Source organism: Haliaeetus albicilla, chromosome 20, assembly GCF_947461875.1.
Source record: "Haliaeetus albicilla chromosome 20, bHalAlb1.1, whole genome shotgun sequence".
NCBI classification, from domain to species: Eukaryota; Metazoa; Chordata; class Aves; order Accipitriformes; family Accipitridae; genus Haliaeetus; species Haliaeetus albicilla.
The window spans coordinates 10,530,583-10,547,687 of record NC_091502.1 but is presented as its reverse complement, the minus strand read 5'-3'; the positions used below and the strand labels follow the sequence as shown (position 1 = coordinate 10,547,687).

Genomic DNA, 17,105 nt, shown 5'->3' with positions numbered 1-17,105 from the left:
AAAAAATAATAATCACTGCAGACAGTTTCAATTCCTGAAAAGGATTTTCATAAACCACATCAATAAAGTAATGACCTTTTCAGCCTCTGAAGTTCCCTGTATTACTTTCAGCAGAATCAAAACCAAGTTTACTTAAATATAACTTGCCATTAGGAAACTCCTTATCCCAAAGTGCAATATATCACCACACCTGATTAAACAGGAGGCAAGTCATATAATCACAACCCTAATTTTGTGTGAGATAAGTCTTGTGCATTTGAGCCTGCTTTTGGTTTTTTGTTTGTTCGTGGGGGGTTTCTTTACATAACTAAAGTCAAAGCAAAAACTAAAGGTAGAGTTTGGTTTTCATCCTGAAACACCAAGTTTTACCAGAATGTTTTCAATCATAAGCCAAGAGATCACATACAAGTTTAAAAAAGACCAATCTTTAAAACAAACAAACAAACAAACACCCCTCACAACACTCAGGAGATTAGACAACCAGTTGAAGTCTTTCCTCCTGGTTAGCTATTAGTTCTTTGTAACAAACTATAGATACAACCCCATGCACTGCGCATGACAGCGACCTCCCTACCAAGGGCCAGTTTGTCTTTTTTCAATACAGCCAAGAAGGAAATCTGCAGCTTTTGTACTGATAGAAACTGAGGCTTGCAGGAAGATGACCATATGCCATAAGGGTTCAATGAACAGAAACACATGCTAAAAAATTAAGATTAAGAGTTTAAAAAAAAGGCAAGCTAACTCATAAGGTAGGAGTGTTGTTGTATTTTTGAACATTGTCATTATCAACATTGAAAGTGGCACAAAGGACAACAAAACAACAAAAAAAACCTCAAAATACTACACATCTGTGCCCAAACAAAGCACCCTTTTAAACCTTCATCGTCTACTTTCTTATAAGCCTGAGGTGATAAACACTCTAATGCATTTAAATGCAAGCAAGGCAAGGCTGCTACCCAGACTTAATTTTAAAAGAAGGGACTCTGCAAAACAAAACAAAACAAAAGAGTTTAAGGCAGCTCAAATAAAAAGGCCGAGACTGGAACTTCCATCTCTAGAATGAAGCTGACAGTCTACAAGGATGAATGCTACATCTTTAAATTCAAAAGGCAGCAATAAAGAATGAGTTAAGAGCACGTTGAGACATTTATTCCAATATCAGAACAGTTTTCCAGTTTATAAATAAACAAACCAACAAAAGAATAAGCAAGACTATAATTCAGTGAGAGTGAAATAGCTGTTAAGCGTAACAGGGCCGCCAAAACCACCCCCGACTCCAAAAAATGGAGGTATGTTTCCTGCTACCTCTCCATGATCCAGAGAGCTCACTGGCTAACCCTGGCCACCCTGAGACATCTATCCACCTGGGACAATACCCTTGAAAGTTCATGCAGAAATCGCTGACTGATATTTTCTGTTCTAGTCCATACTGTGATGGGTTAACCCTGGCTGGACACCAGTTGCCCACCAAAGCCGTTCTATCAATCCCCCTCCTCAGCTGGACAGGAGAGAGAAAATATAACAAAGAGCTTGTGGGTCGAGATAAGGACAGGAGAGATCACTCACCAATTACCATCATGGGCAAAACAGATTCAGCTTGGGGAAAATTAACTCAATTTATAAATCAACCACAGTAAGGTAATGAGAAATAAAACCAAATCTCAGAACACCTTCCCTCCACCTCTCCCTTCTTCCTGGGCACAACTTCACTCCCGGATTCTCTACCAAGCCCCTCCAGCGGCACAGGGGGATGGGGATGGGGTTTACGGTCATTTCATCACACGTTATTTTCTGCCACTTCATCCTCCTCAGGGGGAGGGCTCATCACACTCTTCCCCTGCTCCAACGTGGGGTCCCACCCACGGGAGACAGTCCTCCATGAACTTCTCCAACGTGGGTCCTTCCCACAGGCTGCAGTTCTTCATGAACTGCTCCAGCATGGGTCCTTTCCATGGTGTGCAGTCCTTCAGGAGCACACTGCTCCAGCGTGGGTCCCCCACAGGGTCACAAGTCCTGCCAGAAAACCTGCTCCGTGGGCTCCTCTTTCCACAGATCCGCAGGTCCTGCCAGGAGCCTGCTCCAGCGCGGGGTTCCCATGGGGTCACAGCCTCCTTCAGGAACCCGCCTGCTCCGGCGTGGGGTCCTCCACGGGCTGCAGGTGGACATCTGCTCCACCGTGGACCTCCATGAACTGCAGGGGTACAGCCTGCCTCACCATGGTCTTCCCCACGGGCTGCAGGGGAATCTCTGCTCTGGCACCTGGAGCACCTCCTCCCCCTCCTTCTTCACTGACCTGGGTGTCCGCAGGGTTGTTTCTCTTACATGTTCTCATTCCTCTCTCTGGCGGCTGTTTCCATCTGTCCTTTTTTTTCCTTCTTAAAAATGTTATCACAGGGGAAGCTTCCAGCAGCTTCTTACAGAAGCCACCCCTGTAAACCCCCCCCTCCCCGCTACCAAAACCGTGCCACACAAAGCCAATACACATACAGATGACAATGGCCCTTCTGTCTTAAAAATATATTAATCTGACCAAAATAATTAAAAATGCCACATTTGTGGACAAGTAGAGGGTAATAACCTCAGCTATGCAACTCACAAAATATCTACAAGCCACACATACACAAAACTTAAGCTTATAACTGGACAGAGATGAAACAGTGGAGATAAAAGGAACTTGAATATAGTTCTAGATGGGGAAAAACACAACAAAAACAGACTCCAAGCTTGTTTGTTCTGCAAGTAAACATGAAACGTTGCCAAAGTTTAGACTGGAAAAAGGACAGGTTTTCTGCATACTCCATTTCACTTTTGGTTGAGAAAGACGTGCAGCTGGAGTCAACAGTTCCCTTCCACCCCTTTAGCAGCTCTTGGACATTATAAATCTATAAACACCTCAAAGGGCAATCAAGATCAGCTTACCAAGATGTCTTTATTTAATATGCTGTTTGCCTGTCTAGGAAAATTTAGCCTCTTACCCTTCTCTATAATAACAGGTATATTTTTAAATAAAATTACTATTTCCTTCATGTTACCAAAGTTACATATACATTGCATAAAATGAAGTTAACATTATAAATAAGGTACAAAAGGAGTTTTTATACTTTTTGTTAGATCTAAGAATAAACAGAAAAAATGCAAGCAAGTATTTAGGTAATTGAGATACATGATCCTAAAAAAAGAGGTGGATCATCGTCTTGGCTGAAGTATACAAATACATATTCAGAACACAGAATGACTAGAAATCATCAAACTACAGACTGTTGTCTCCTGAATACTAAATGAAACCGGATTGGGCAAGATGAATCGATAGTGGCAATACCACCAGACTGTTAAAAAGAGAGAGACAGACACAAAAGCATCAGGTGAAAGTTTGTTTATTCTTAGACAAAGACAAAAAACATAGAAGAATCTTAATATCTGTATGTAAAATAAAAAGAGAAAGCTGCCTAGAGATTTAAAAAGATTAAAGAAGATGTGTTTTCACCTAAATTATCATTTTAACATGAGACTAGAAAGTTAGCAGCAATACCCTCTGATCCTTTCTATCTCTAAAAACTATCTAGCTCCCTCTACCATCAAATTACAGTATTCATTTTTAGTGTTGGTGAATGCTTTCCCCTCACACACAATTATTTCAAGTGGGAGGGAGGAGGAAAACCTGTCTACACTACTTTATTAGCTTCAAACCTTACCTTTCTATTCTACTTGTCTTTTATAATGACGCAGGGCTTACTAGCATCTTATAAAAATATAGAAAAGGAAGAAAAACTAGTTAAGTCCCCTGTCAGACTTACTGTTCTATGCTACGAAGGCTAACTCTAATAGTTTCACATCTCAACCCACAGGAGTTCAAGCATTTAATTCACATTAAGGTTCATTAATACTTTATGATACCACAAAAATATCCAACAATTTACCCTTTCCCCTTCACAAATTAGTACTTAACATTAGGTACATTTTAGGTCACCACTGCAATATTTTTAACTTTTTTCTCCATAAATATAGGATGCTACATTTCTGAAATACCTGTATTTCAGAGTAATGCATTAATTATGCAAATGACTGTGCATGCTACACACAAACACAGAGGACCATTAGAAGCCACAATCTGTCAAGGAGGGCAAGCATCATGCTACATTACATACTTCTGCAACACCCTAATAAAGTTGCTCATAGTCTCCTTTGCAATAAGCACAAGGTGAAGTATAATGCTGGCAAAGCATTCTGAAAGGTCTTTTGGTAAGGTGCAACAAAAACATTACTCTACAGCACTATGTTAGCTATGTTTGCCAAGGTGAACAGAGCCAAACTGTGCAGTCTTTACCACAAGCAGGCCAAAGGGTCTTGGATTTCACAGCCCCATCTGAATGAGGACGAAAATCAAGTTCAGGGAAATTGCTTTCTGGTTTTCATTAGGCAGGTCATTAAGGCCAGCGTGCGTGGTTGCTGACAACAGTATCTGCTAAATGAAGAACAAAACTTGCTCCAAACGGCCTGTAATACACTGCAGACACGAACACCAAAAGCTGTTCAAATTACACCATGCCACCCCAGGAAGAAGCAGAAAAGATCAAAGACACTGCCAATGGCCAAAGTCTAGGTCACACAATAAATGGAGGTTGTTACATGACAGTCCCCCACAGATGTCCAAAAGGGATGCAGGGATGTCACCTAGGGAGACAGGCTAAAACACTCCCTCCCAGCTCACAGAAACCCTGACCAACACTCTTTCCTGACCCCAACTCTATTTACCATTTCAGCTCTCGCCAAGGCCAGAGAAAATTTTCCATAGAACTACAGAGACCATCCAATTTCCCATCTTTAACTGTGGTCAACCTCTAGTTCTTCAGATGATAATCACCACCATTCAATAGTCAATGTCTCCATCCAAAAGAAGAAAAATTCCTTTTTTCTCTGACAAACAATCATAAGAAACTCTACAGCACAACACCAGGTCAACACAGTGTGACAAAAACATCCAACACAGTAACAGCTAAGCTGCTCTAATGGCTACCTGCCACTGAAAGGCAGGGCTCTGTTCCCACACCTCACCTCTCCACGCGCCCCCTCGTGTGTTCCCACTACCTTCCCCACACAGGCCTGTCCCTGCACTCTGGCCTCAGGGGAAGCCACTTCAAGGACCGCCCTGACACAAAATGAATCCCACCAACAGCACAGTGCGGCTTCCTGCTGTCTACCCTTCAGACACCAACATAAGGCACCCAAAATCTAACCAATGAGCTTTTCTTTTTAATTTCAGGACCATCTCCCATCCTATCACACAAACCATTCCACTCATTTACCAGTTCCAATATTCAGCTATCAGAAAGGCTGCTGTGGCCTATATTACCCTCCTGGCTTCCATCACCCCAAAGCTCAGGGCAGGAGAGCCCTGGTTACATAAGTGCTTACCTTCAGGCAACCTGAACATACCCTTCCTTGCAGTTCTGATGCCCTGCCAATTCTCCAACACACTTGTTTTTGTGAATGCTTAGACTTTTTTCATCCCTCAATATTCCGATTATTGTTACATCCACAAAGCTTCCCCAAGGAGGACAGGAAAGGACTCAGCTTCCATCCCAACTTCCCAAATCACAACTGAGCCAGAGTGCTGCCTGTACCTCCACCTCCAGCAGACACAGCCCTGCCAGCTGGAAACGTCACCGCTCTTTGTCATTTTCACCTGTCAAAAGGCACAGAAGACAGGTCACTGAAATGATCATCATTTAAATCATTTAAGCTTCTTGTGATCAATAACCACTACAGAACAGTCAGACATGCGATTTAAAGAGCAGATGTAGGAGAGGTCAACCTTCAGTCAGAAACATCTGGGAGGCCGGAACTGTTTCTGCTGGTACAGCTGCAGACAGATAGACAACAGATAAACAGATGTACTACAGTAGCTACTACTGCTAGGAAACCATAGGCAGATACTTCACATTAATGTAGGACCTCTCCACTCCTGTAGCAGAGCAAGCTCTAGAGGAAGGACTTACAGAACACAGCAATGAAGACATCTGTCTTCATCACTCACCTTATACAATGACCTGTCTGTTAAAGATGTTGCTTGCAAAAATGCCTACAGAGGTGCTTTGTCAAATGTTGTTGAAAACCTTTTGTGAAAAGGCAATATTCATTTCTCAGTGCTGTTACTATCCTAATATCACTCAAAGATTTAAGTAAGTATAGTAATATTGACATGCTTATTTCCTTTGACAGAGAGAGTCAGGAATGTAACACTTCATAAAGGATTTAAAAAAGAGAAAGAACAAAAAGGAGGTGCTTAGTATTACAGCACCAAAGCAACTTCCAACAAATAACAGCTCTATAAACCCTAACAGTGATATGTTTTGCTACTAATTCCTGTCTAAAGAGAAATTTCTGTAATTTTCCGCTGACAACTGCCATGTAAAATACTGCCAAAGCATTCCATCACCTTGGCAAATGCTAATCACTGCAACAACCTAATGGTTAGGCTTTTATGAGGAAATACCGGATTGTACTTCACCAGAAAACCTGGTGATTTCACAGCTCGTTTAGAGCTCAAATACAGTGAACCCAGTGATATTGTTACACATTAGGATTTTTTAAATTTTAGGTTGTATTTTCAAAGAAAATAAACCAAAAAATATAAAACAAAAATAAAGGTAGAAGTCTGAGTAAAAAGCATCAAACAAGATGTTTCCAGAAGTAATGGCTTGCACATCTCAAATCAATTTTTTCAGAAACCTAAATAAAACTAAACACACAATTTCTTGTTTGTGCAATGAACCTGTTTCAAGGTATCGTTTTATTTACATCGTTTCAAGAATATCTTATTTGTTTGAAATACTGAGTGAGGTCTTTCTTACCTGTGCTCAAGTGTGGGGTTTTTTTTTAAATCAATACGTACTGCTATCAAGAGAAACTTGTAATCTAAGTAATCCTTAATAATTAAAAGGCAGGATTTTATGCAGAAGGAATGGTCAAATCACATCACCCTCAGAGACCAAAGAGTGAAAGACTCAAAGTCCATGAAAAAACACAAGTTACAGAAGAGTAGCCCTGAAGTACAGAAATACCATGTCTTAGCACAGATGCAAGAATTAATTCAAAATTGAATTATTGCTAGTTTTTACCAAAAAAAACCCATTCATGTCTAGGAAAAGTACACATCCCTGAACTTGCCAAAACACCCATCAGATTATTTTCTAGTTCTAAACTTGCAAACTAAAACAGTAGTGTCACAAACTATCCCATCAAAACAAGACGCTATTTCTGGAGCTTAATAACAATTTGCATGTCAACACTTAATTATGTGATTACTGATCATTATCATAAACATTACCAGCTGCTGGGTGTTACCAATGCAGCTGGGAGGACAGACTACACACATAAAAGAATACATTTCCAAAATATAAAAGAGAAATCTCAATCAATGACTTTGGTGGCATTTTGGTTCTTCAAAAGAAGTGTAAGTTCATAACTGGCCAAAAACATTAAATAAATTTTTAAAAAAAATCAACAAGAAGCAACTTCTTCTGTTTAGCTTATTTTAAAAGGTATTAATCTGTTCTATTTCTATAACTGTTTCAAAATCTACTATATGTTATCTGTTGATTATTGTGGATATGGAATATGCAAGAGTGAGCTAATCCCAGATTCTTCTACTGACCTCGGTGTCCTGGGTTCAGCTGGGATAGAGTTAATGTTTACAGGAACCTGGGAAGTGGGGGGCATAACCGGGGCAGCTGACCTGAACTAGCCAAGGAGCTATTCCATACCATGTCACATCATGCTCAGTATATAAAGGGGGAGCTGGACGGGGGGTGGGCTCGACTTTCGGTGGGGGGAAGTGGCGGAGCGTCGGGTCCCGGGTGGTGAGCAGTTGCACTGTGCATCACTCTTTTTGTATACTCTTTCATTAGTAGCGTTGTTGTTGTTGTAATTTCTTTGTGTTGTCCCAGTAAACTGCCTTTATCTCAACCCTCGCGGTTCCAGGTTTTTTCTTTTCTCTCCTCTGTCTCCTCCCTATCCCACTGGAGGGGAGCGGGAGGAGTGAGCGAGCGGCTGCGTGGTCCTTTGTTACCAGCTGGGCTGAAACCGCGATACTCGATTGGGGGAGAATTACTTCTGAAGAGATTGTGACGATTCCTTCAGACTCCTCAGTGTCCTAGCTTTCAAGAGCCAGAGTTAAAGAGCTCCCTTTTATCTTAGCCCCAACTACATACTCTGTAGAACAGAAGACAGACTAATTTTCAATATTTTATAACTCAAAGCTCCTTAAGGTGAGTTGGTTGAACATCTTTCCAGAAACAGAACTGCTGACGTACAGTCATTTCTGCAAACTTCTCAGATTATCAGAAGACAGACCTATGCAGCTTCCCAAGTGCATTTCACAAAGCAAAAAGCAGGAGCCTCCAAGATTGCAACCTCCAAATAACTGTCTTGACTACATCAGCCACATGCGAAAAGTCCCTGCGCATCTTTTTTTTTGCCTTTGCAAGCAACACGGCCAAAATGCACTGAGATGAAGCCTTGCAGTAGTTTTCTCCCAGTTCTATTCCACCACTATAGCAGCAGGCAGTCTAACCATAATCAAAGTAACCTGGGTAAAGCAGAGAAAGTCAATACACTTAAAACATTAATCCGTTCTCAGTTACTGATGTTACCAATAATATACCTCTTTTAATCAATAGATGAACATCTTTAGGAGTTCATAAACTTCAGAAATACTTCATTTTCTTCAAATGAGGACTGGTTTTCCTTCCCCAGTAAGAAGTAGGGAAGCAAAAAAACCCTACCAACTAATTTGCCATTTGCAACATTTTTCCTGCATAAAACTTCAGGCAGAGTACCCCCAAGGGGCGGTTAGTTATTTTCACTTGTCTGTTTTCTGCTTTCTTCTTTTTCTGAACAGACCGAGAAAAAGAAAGATTTTCATGCCTGCACGTAACAAAATCTGTTTTTAACTTAATTCAAAAGAGAGTTTATTAAGAAAAGTTCAAAACATAAGAAACAAAAATGGATTTCAAATTTAGCTAAGTACTGATTATTGCTAAATGTGTGATACTTAATGGCGACAACATCAATTATTTAAGCTAAATATAGATTTGACCACTTTATCAAATGCTGTTTTAAATGGTAGTATGTCACCACATGTCTGAAGTACCAGTACATATTACATATATATCTATAGCCTATATATATATTTTTATATATATATATATATTTTCATCTCCAGGCTTTGCAAGTTACAGTGTCTCTCAGCTTCAAGGAAGACAGAAATGTTATTCTGTCAGCAAAAAGTTGGCTGCAAGTCAGTTCCATTTCTGAATAGCAGACAGCAGAGTACTGACATGGCAACCAAGACATCCTCATGCTTCCATGTTACAAAATGCTAAACTGATTTTGCACAGAAATAACAGAGTGGCTACATAAGAAATCTTAAAAATTTTGCCATTTTACATAGCTTAATGTTAGGTTGTTCAGTCCATAAATGGGAAGAGGAAACATGTAAAGAGTTTTTTTCTTTAAAAAAAAGTTTCATTCCTAAATTTCTCTAGCAGCCAAAATAGGGATAAAGGAAACTCTATAACTTTCTGTGTCCCATATCAACTTGAATAGGATAAAATTGCTTATTATACACTTTTGCTAACACATTCTAAAACTCTGGTACAGAAAGGAGGATGGCGGGGAAACTACCAACCTTCAGCATGTCCTCTCCTTACTTCAACTTTTAGTTCTTACTGCAAGGAAAATAAATAGTTCAAGGACATACATATGATGATGAACACAGCAATCCCACAAGCAACAGCAATGGAAAACATCTGATCACTAATGTATGTTTTCAGTGCTACCCAATGCACCCAAGTGAATCCCTGAAAGTCATGGAGTCTGCCTTAGCTTTAGGTTGCTCAAAGTGGAAAGATAATACCATGGAAAAATAACACCAACTCCAGAACGTGCACTTGCAATAAAGAAGCTGAAAAGTCATATTGCAAGAGTTTCTCAATGGCCATATAGGGACCATACACCTCTAATGGTTAAATCCTGTAGAAAACAATGTCATTGTCTCAAGACCCCTTCCTGCACTCCACAAAAAAACCTGACTTGTAAAACCATAGTGCCTGGTATTTCACAAATTATACTCCATCCTGCTTCCCTGTATCGAATTTCTCAGCACTCTGTCATTCTGAGAACTGAGAATCTAAGCTAGTACCCCAAGTGAAAAACATCCAATAATGTCCAGGGAAGCTGACAGAAGTAAATACAGGGTTAAGCCCAAAGCAAGACATCTCCAAAATATTCCTTTATCCTCCAGCAATTTGAGGCTCAGCAGCTTTTCAGTTAATAACTACCAACATATATTTTTGCTTTTAGGCTACTCTTGTCTGGATAGAAGTGAAGTGTCAGTATTTGCAACACGCTATACAAGAGGCCCTACAAGTTCTCTGTGCATCAGCTGAAAGTTCATTTCTTTTGTCTGCTCTGAGCTGGCTACCTGCAAATCCCTTAATGGGACATAGTTCTTGTGTTGAAAGAAACAGCAGATAGCGATTCTCTATTCCCTTCTCCATATCACTTATGATTATACAGAACTCTCTCATATTAACTTTTTTCAGCCTATTTTTCCCCATCTCAAAACCTTTAGTCTCCTTGGACAGTCTGTACCAAGATCATCTCTGACACCTTTCTTCCCACCTCCTGCAAGGCTATTCAGTTCTCTTTGAGATGCTGGGACCAGGACTGCATATGCTATTTGATATTATACAGAAATCAGTAATTTGTCTGTGTAACCATTTCCTTTGTTCTTTGTTGCTTTCCCAGTAACTTCTAACACTTGATTAGCTTTTGTCTGACCAATGATGTAGCATCTTTATAGAGCTATTCACTCCCCAGTCATTACTCCCGAGTGGTAAATAGTCAACTCTGAGCCCACTGTTGTATACAGAAAATTAGGGTTGTGCATTTGGTTTTATTTAGCATCGCACAAAAGTTGCAGATATGTTTTTAAGATTTCCATGTAGGAGTAATTTTTATTCATAGCATTTTAAAACCACGCTGATGGTCTGTTTCTTGTTCAAATCAAAGAAAAAAAAAATTCAACACAGGTCCTATATACATACCTTATAATAGAGTGCATCCTATCGATAAGAAAACACACCAAATTTAGTTTCATTCTAAAACCTCCAAAACAGTTTTTCTAATATTCTTCAACAAGGCTGATGAGCAGCATCTAAACCTACAAGAATGTAGTTAACACTGAGAGCTAGGACCTATGAAGCTACATTACCATCAAAGACCTCTTAAGACATATCCTAACAGTAAGAAGCATAGCCCCTACATTCAAGATACCATGCTTTCTAGTACCAACTTAAACTCTGCCAAAACCAACCTTCACCCCTTTTCCCTGCACATCATCTGTATGAGTAAGTGCTCTCATCCCTGACTTCAACCTTTTCTCTATGAGTAGTTTGGCTCATTGCTGTAGCATTTCTCCCAACACTACTGCAACCAAACCTCCTTTCTCAGCTTTGCTACCTCCCTGAATCGAGACTGACCTTACACAATGACAGGTTAAATACAAATTTACTGCCTTTTCCACAGATTGCAGCATATTTAATAACACAATCCAGTTACTACAAAAACATCACAGAAGTGTTTAATGCTAGACTTCTTGCTTCAAATTAACAGTACTTTAGAGATATTAACAAAAAATGTAAAAACCATCCACAGATATTTGGAAAGAGGAGGTCACACCAAAATTTTTAAACAACATCCTCACAGAACACTTTTTTTTCATGTTAAACTGTTGATGCAAATAGAAGCAAATGAGAACAGAAGAAAATGATTATTTAATAAACTACTACAGTAACACCTGACACTGTAAAAAGCTTTTACAAAAAGTAACCATTTACCAATGTTTTTACTCAGGCTGACAGCCTGTCACAAGTGGGGTCCCCCAGGATCAATACTGGGCCCCACACTGCTCAACATCTTCATAATCTGGATGATGAGACTGAAAGCACCCTCACCAAGTTTGCTGATGACACCAAACTGGGTGGTGAGGTGGACACGTCAGAAGGGTGAGACATCTTACAGAGACACCTGGAGAAGCTGGAAGAGCAGGCTAGCAAGAACTGCATGAAGTTTAACAAAGACAAGTGCAAGGTCCTGCACTTGGAATGACATAACCCAAGAGCCCAGTACAGGTTCGGATCTGTGTGGCTGGGGAGCAGCCTTGCTGAAAGGGACCTGGGGGTCCTGGTGGACAACCAGCTGCACAGCAGTCAGCAGTGCACTGCTGCAGCAACAAAGGCAGATTGGATCCTGGGCTGCATTTGCATGGGCATCACTAGCAGCAATAGAGACGTGATCATCCCACTCTACTTAGCGCTTATCAGGCCATGCCTGGAGTACTGTGTCCAGTGCTGGCCCCCACTATTCAAGAAAGACACGGACAGACTGGAGAGGGTCCAAAGGAGAGCCACAAAGATGATCAATGGGCTGGAGAACCTGCCCTATGAGGAAAGGCTGAAGGAGTTAGATGTCTCTTCTCCAGGGAGAAAAGACCTAAAGGCAGGGACCTCATCCCAGTATTCCAGGACTTAAAGGACACCTATAAAGAGGACAGAGGCTCTCCCTTCACAAGGAGGGAGCCACATGTAGAGGACAAGGGGTGGAATCCCTATCACTAGGGATTTTAAGACGTGACTGAACAGAGCACTAGATAATCTCATCTAGGCTCCCCTTCCCACAGAAGGCTGGACCAGGTGAACTTTAAAGGTCCTTCCAACCAGGGTTGTTCTATGATTCTAAGAGAGTGGCATTGCCCCAGATAGCTTGCTGTACAAGTGGCACCAACCGAGAAGAAAAGGTAAAGTAGTATAATGGTTTCCTACATAAGTTTCGCTTCCAGTTAAAAGTATTTTCTGAACATCCAAGAGGTTGAATGGAGCAAAGGAGCACTCTTAAATGTATCATACAGCAGTTCAAGTAAAGCAAAAGACATCTTAACAACAACAACAAACTTTTGCAGGATAGTATGATTCACTATTACTAAGTTAAAGGAATTTCCCTGCAACTGCTTCTCAAAAAGGGGGAAGCACACAGTGCAGCAGGATCATCCCACACTTGTGAAGTCACTGAAGGGAACTTCTATTGCGTAGAAACAGTTCCACAACTGTGCAAGAGAGACACAATATATTACCTGAAGTCCTCTCTCTGTCTTCCCTCTTTGCCTTGAGAAAAGACATCACTACTGCATAAGCCTCAGGCTATTCAGGCCATTTTCTCACTACTTTTTTTCTGAAAATATCTTTGCTCAATAAGATCTGGTTGCTGCTTACTTTGGCCTTCCCTCTCTCAAAAGCCCATCATCACAACCTCATACTTTTTCCATACCCTGTCCTCCTCTTACACTTTCCTTTCCATACAGTTATTCCCCACTCCTTAAACTTCAAAACAAGTCATGTCATCTAACTGATGTGCCATTTACTATTTTATCATTCAGTCCACCTACAAGTTACAACAAGAATCAGCAGCTTACTACACAAGTACCAAGCATGGTGTATAGGCAGATTTTGAATAACATGCATCAGGATTAGCACAGGTCTCAAAGTCACAGCAACTCTACGAAAGCATCTGTGAGTGGGAGCCTCCTAATTCTCAACTAACATTACAGCAAGATATAACCAAGCAAATAACATCCTGGCTCCACGAAAACAGGCTGTCCTACTTCTGTTCAAGTTACTACTACTCCATGACCAGAGTGTTGTAATGGAGGGATACTGACTCTTAGGAAAGACAGGCCAGGAAGAGATGGAAGGAGTTGCCTTTTGTATCTCATTTAATGAAAAGCTGAGAGCTGGGACTGTTTAGCCTAGAGGAGAGAAGGCCGGGAAGCGGGGGTGGTGTCATCTTATCAATGTATACAAATATCTGAAGCGGGGTTGTAAAGAAGACCGACCCTGACTCTTTCCAGAGGCATACGCACAAAAACAGGTAGTAAGAGAAAAACCAAGCAGCTCAATAGCACTACAAGGGGCAAAACCCATGAACTCAGGCGGCTGCCACTCAAAACTGAGTTCCCGGCTGCTTTCTGCCACTGCCGGTACCGCAGCCCAGCTCCCCTCGGGGCAGAAGGGGCTCTCCCCAGGGCGTCCCCCTCCTCCAGCTGCCGCTGGCGGGCCTGCGGGCGGGAGGCGGCGGCCAGGGCCGCCCTCAGGAGCGCACCGACCCCGCGCAGGACGAGACGGCCCCAGCACCCGGCCTGGGGGAGCGAGGGAGAGAGGCTAAACGGTCCCCGGGGAAAGGCAAGGCCGGGCCGGGCACCCCACCTGCGCCAGCAGCGCCTGCCGCTGCTCCTTACGCTCCGCCAAGCTCCGCTCGCTCTCAAACCCGGACGCCATCGCCAGTCCCCGCCGGAAACCAACCGCCGCGCAGCCGCCGTGCAGCGAGGCCGGGAGACTGTCGTAAATGGCGTTCCGGGCAACGGCGGCTCCTCCCGGCGGTGCTGCGGGGCACGGCGGCCTCCCCGCCGGGCCGGGGCCCTCCGAGGTCCTTGCGCCCTCCCTGAGGTGAAGCAAGGCCCGCCTCCCGCCTACGGGGTGAGGCGGCAGATCCCTGTGCCCCCGGAGGCCGGCTGTCAGCCAGCGTCCGGCCGTAACGCTCTCGGTCTTACGACAGAGTTTCCCCAGCTTCCCTCGTAGCTTCAAAATCAAAGTCAACTTGTGGAAGGCTTTCCGCGGCCTCGCGGGTGAAGGTCACAGCAAATATCGTGTGGCGGCACAAGCAGCTTAGCGGACCCCTGTGCTGCTTGACTGACAGGACCACGAAGCACCGGGATGGGGAAACTGACCTCCAGGCTCGCCCCTCCCGCTGGGCTGAAATTACCCGGGGTTCACCCCGGCCTCCTCCTCTGGACCAACACTAACGAGAAGCAAAGAAGGGAGATGTGGCCTCACCAATGCTTGCATGCTCCAGTGCCACGCAGCGCCTGCTGCTCCGCATTGCCACGACCCACCTGCAGACCATCTCCCAGCTGCTTTCTGCCCCATTTGCAGGCGGTTTGGTGCATCTGTGCTAGCCTGTGGCTTCTGTAATGGCAGGGTGCTAGCTGTTTGGGGTGGGAGGAAGGAAATTAAAAAACATGCACGTTTGAGCGCTTACAAGCTACAGTTGGCCAACAGTGTTTCACAGGGCTGCTGTATCTCAAGTGAAGTGAGACGGGGAACCAAAGAAACCTTAGCAGATATAGTAGATATATGAATGTGGATAAGAATTGTTTAATAATTATCTAGCTTATAATGAAGTTAAAGAAGTTTCAATAGAGGTAGACATGGCCCAAGGGGATGAGAAGTGATGTTTAACGCTTGCATTGTTGAGGCTGGCCGGGACAGGAGATAGTCCCTGATAAGAAGCAGTAGTGGCTCCAAGAACCAGCCAAGACCGACCTTGTGATTTGGACAAATGCCAAGGGACAACTGAGTCTGCACAGACAGAAGGTTAAGAGTTCACCGTGAAGAAGACATACAGCCTTCATCTTCACGACCACCAGACGACCACCATAAGGAGGCACTGCGCAAGCGCAGTTGAGAGGAGACTATGGAAATGACTTCCTAGAGCTAATTTTAATATGAAGCGGGGGATAGGTAATGCCTATGTATAGGCGTATTGCGAAACTCTATGTATATGTAACACTTGACTGTATAAATTTAAAGTGAACTGCCAAATCAGGCGCACACGACTTTGGTGGGACTACCCCCCGTGCTGCCCAGCGCTGAATGAACATACCTACTTTACAATCTCACTGATTGTGGAGTCTGTTTTCCGCACGTCAGAAGCAAATGTTTATTTGAGACATCATTTCTTTGGGAGATCAGAGCATTGTTAATGTGTCTGACACCAAATGTGTTCACAGCTGCCAAGTAATAACATTATTTAGGTAAAGATCTGAGCAAAGTGCTTGCACAATTTGTTAGCTATTTGCATGGGACAGTATGTTTTCAAATATATAATGATAATTTAATCATCATCTCCCTACTGGTATTAAATATGTAAATTACATTTGTATCTTTGTTCAATTTATGCTGTGACAGTTAACAACATCTCAAGAAAAACCTATTGTACATCACCACTTGGTAGAGAGTGATAACTGATAGAGCTTCATAGGCACCATTTGGAAAAGCAGCACGTGAACCCCCTTTGGGGACCCATTTACAAAGCAAACAGGTGGACACAAAAGACATTCCAGCAGGACTAATACTATGCTTAATCCTTAGCTCCATGCAGCAAAGTACACAGGTTGAGAGAGGAGAAGCAAGAAAAGCGCATGTTTGGCCCAGTAAGGAAAGCCTCTTCTCTTGATAGTGATGTGCTGCTTTTCTTACCAACAAACTGGTTTCTTTCCATCCCAGTGTTACCACTTGCTCCAGGCAGCCAGCACAGCATCTCAGATGGGTGCTCCCTAATTCGCTCAGCACACAGCCAGACATCTTGGCTTAATAGATTTATATTAAATCTAGCGACAGGTGTGGACAATTTCTTTCTCCAGTATGGGGGTGAGAACAGGGAATGTGTTTTCTGCAGCAGGAAGTTACAGACAAAGGAGAGAACTCAAAGCAGGGTGTGAGCTTTTGCAGTATTTGGTGTTATTCTTGATAGCTATAACCCTCCACATGATTGATAAGGTGGTACTGTAAATTTTCATTTTAAAACACATTTCCAGTACTCCTGTTTTTAGGAGAGAAACCATGATGCAAATACACTCTAGAATCTCAGAAACTGAAGAACAAGAGTAACTAGAAAGCTATTTTATAAATATGATCATTCTGCCGTTGGGGTTTTTGAGAGCTAACTTTAATTTTGAAGTCAGCAGTTAAGGTAAGGATGACATAATTTAATTTTATTTCCCCCCTCATCCAAGAAAAGGATTTTCTCAGAGGAAGCAGGCAAAGATGGAAGTTTAGTCTTATTTCTTTCAAGTTATTAGAATGCCTGAAAGCTCCTTACATGCTCAAAAATCTCCAGTGAGCCTAGAGAACTAGTCCTTGGTATACCACTTTTAATGGCCAGCTGGGCACCTCTGTTCAGTTACCTCATTCTCAGTGCCAAAATTAAAC

General features: G+C 42.5%; 1 protein-coding gene across 4 annotated transcripts in view; it reads right to left on the bottom strand.

Moving 5' to 3' along the window:
• The window catches only part of CWF19L2 (CWF19 like cell cycle control factor 2), a 90,519-nt gene extending 76,049 nt beyond the window's left edge, over positions 1-14,470 (bottom strand). For 2 of the 4 annotated variants that reach the window (XM_069808268.1, XM_069808269.1), the window contains exon 1: positions 14,322-14,470. In XM_069808268.1, coding sequence (XP_069664369.1) covers positions 14,322-14,393 — 72 coding nt within the window. In that variant the 5' untranslated portion in view covers positions 14,394-14,470. Of the gene's footprint in view, positions 1-9,688; positions 9,713-14,321 lie in introns of those variants that run through there. The other 2 variants (XM_069808271.1, XM_069808270.1) reach the window with 2 other exon arrangements.
• Between the last annotated feature and the right edge of the window lie 2,635 nt (positions 14,471-17,105).